Source organism: Gossypium hirsutum, chromosome A10, assembly GCF_007990345.1.
Source record: "Gossypium hirsutum isolate 1008001.06 chromosome A10, Gossypium_hirsutum_v2.1, whole genome shotgun sequence".
In the NCBI taxonomy this organism is placed as follows: Eukaryota; Viridiplantae; Streptophyta; class Magnoliopsida; order Malvales; family Malvaceae; genus Gossypium; species Gossypium hirsutum.
Genome location: NC_053433.1, coordinates 6,493,193 through 6,494,859, shown reverse-complemented (window position 1 = coordinate 6,494,859; position 1,667 = coordinate 6,493,193). Strand labels below are relative to the sequence as shown.

At 41.3% G+C, this 1,667-nt stretch overlaps 1 protein-coding gene across 1 annotated transcript; it reads left to right on the top strand.

Moving 5' to 3' along the window:
* The first annotated feature begins 348 nt into the window (after positions 1-348).
* Positions 349-1,239, top strand: LOC107895731 (secreted RxLR effector protein 161-like). The gene is made up of 2 exons (XM_016820963.1): positions 349-420; positions 802-1,239. The coding sequence occupies exons 1-2, from the start codon at positions 349-351 to the stop codon at positions 1,237-1,239; spliced, it is 510 nt and encodes a 169-aa protein (XP_016676452.1).
* The last annotated feature ends 428 nt before the right edge of the window (positions 1,240-1,667 follow it).

Here is a 1,667-nt window from a genome sequence, read left to right as displayed (position 1 = left end):
GATAAGCTGTCCAAAAGGGCTCAGCCTGGCATCTTGGTGGGATACAGCATGGTCAAGAAGGGTTATAGGATTTTAGATCCTTCAACAAACAAGATCTAAGTGAGTAGAGATGTGATCTTTGACGAAAAGGCATGCTGGAACTCGAAAAGAAATCAGCCAGAGGCTATTTCTGAAGAACTCATAACAGGTCAGCTTGAACCTGATCAAAATGGTCCTGAAATGGATATTGATGATGAACCAGTCAGGGGTACAAGGACTTTGGCTGAGATTTATGAGAGGGCTCATGTTGCATAAGAAGAACCAAGTTGTTTTGAAGATGCTGAAGCACATGAATGCTGGAAATAAGCAATGGTTGATGAGATTGCCATGATTGAAAAGAACCAGACATGGGAATTGGTTAAAAGACCAGCCAACAGAAAGGTCACTAGGGTGAAATAGGTCTATCGAGCTAAGCAGAACGCTGATGGAAGTTTGAATAAACTGAAGGCTAGGTTGGTTGTTAAAGGTTTCAGTCAGAAATATAGCCTGGATTACATGGAGACATTTGCACCAGTGGCCAGGCTATACACCATAGGGCTGCTAGTTGCCTTAGCAGTACAGATGCAATAGAAGATCCATCAGCTTGATGTGAAATCTACTTTTCTAAACGGTTTCCTTGAAGAAGAGATATACATTGACTAGCCCCAAGGTTTTGAAGTAGCTGGTAAGGAACATATGGTGTACAGACTCATGTAAAATTCTGCGTATTTTTTTTTTGGAATAGAGGTACTGCAAACTCAAAGTGGAATCTTCTTGGGACAGAAGACATTTGTTGCAAAGATCCTAAGTAAGTTCTCTATGAAGAATTGCAAGCCAACAAGCACACCTATGGTTGTTAGAATGAAGTTGTCAAGCCAAGGGGATTATGAACAAGTTGATGAATCTGTCTATATGAGTCTAGTTGGCTGCTTATTGTATTTGACAGCAGCCAGACCAAATATCATGTTTGCTGTGAGTGTGCTATCAAGATTCATGCATTGCTGCAACAAGCAGCATCTTCAAGCAGCAAAAAGAGTGCTCAGGTACATCAAAGGCACCTTGAGCTATGGATTACAGTTTAGCAAAACTGAAGACCTGAAGCTGATAGGGTACACTGACAGTTACTGGGCTGGTTCAAAGAATGACATGAAGAGTACCTCTGGTTATGCATTTACACTTGGTTCAACAATGTTTTGCTGGAGTTCAAAGAAGCAATCATAGTAGCTCAGTCAACAGCAGAAGCTGAGTATGTTGCAACTGCAAATGATGTTAATCAAACCATTTGGCTAAGAAAAATCCTAGCTGACTTGAACTTGTATCAAAGGGAAGTAATTGAGATCTTTTGTGACAACAAGTCTGCTGTTGCAATTGCAAAGAACTCTGTCTTCCATGGTAGACTTTAGCATCAAGCTACATGTAGTAAGGGAGATGGAACAAGCTCGAGAGGTGGAGCTGATTCATTGCAATTCTGAAGAACAAATTACTGATATCTTTACAAAGGCCCTTAATGTAACTAGGTTCAATAAACTAAGAAAACAGCTAGGAGTAAGCAGCGTGGAGACCAAGGAGGAGTGTTGGAAGATGGCCTTCCATGTAGCTCATGTAGCAAGGAGTACCACATGCAGTCGAGCCAAGCTTGCAGCAGCTGA

Coding starts and splice junctions, on each gene's coding strand:
- LOC107895731 (XM_016820963.1), top strand. CDS start 349: ATGGTTGATGAGATTGCCATGATTGAAAAGAACCAGACATGGGAATTG. Junction 421..801: donor AAAGACCAGCCAACAGAAAG/GTCACTAGGGTG, acceptor TTCTTGGGACAG/AAGACATTTGTTGCAAAGAT.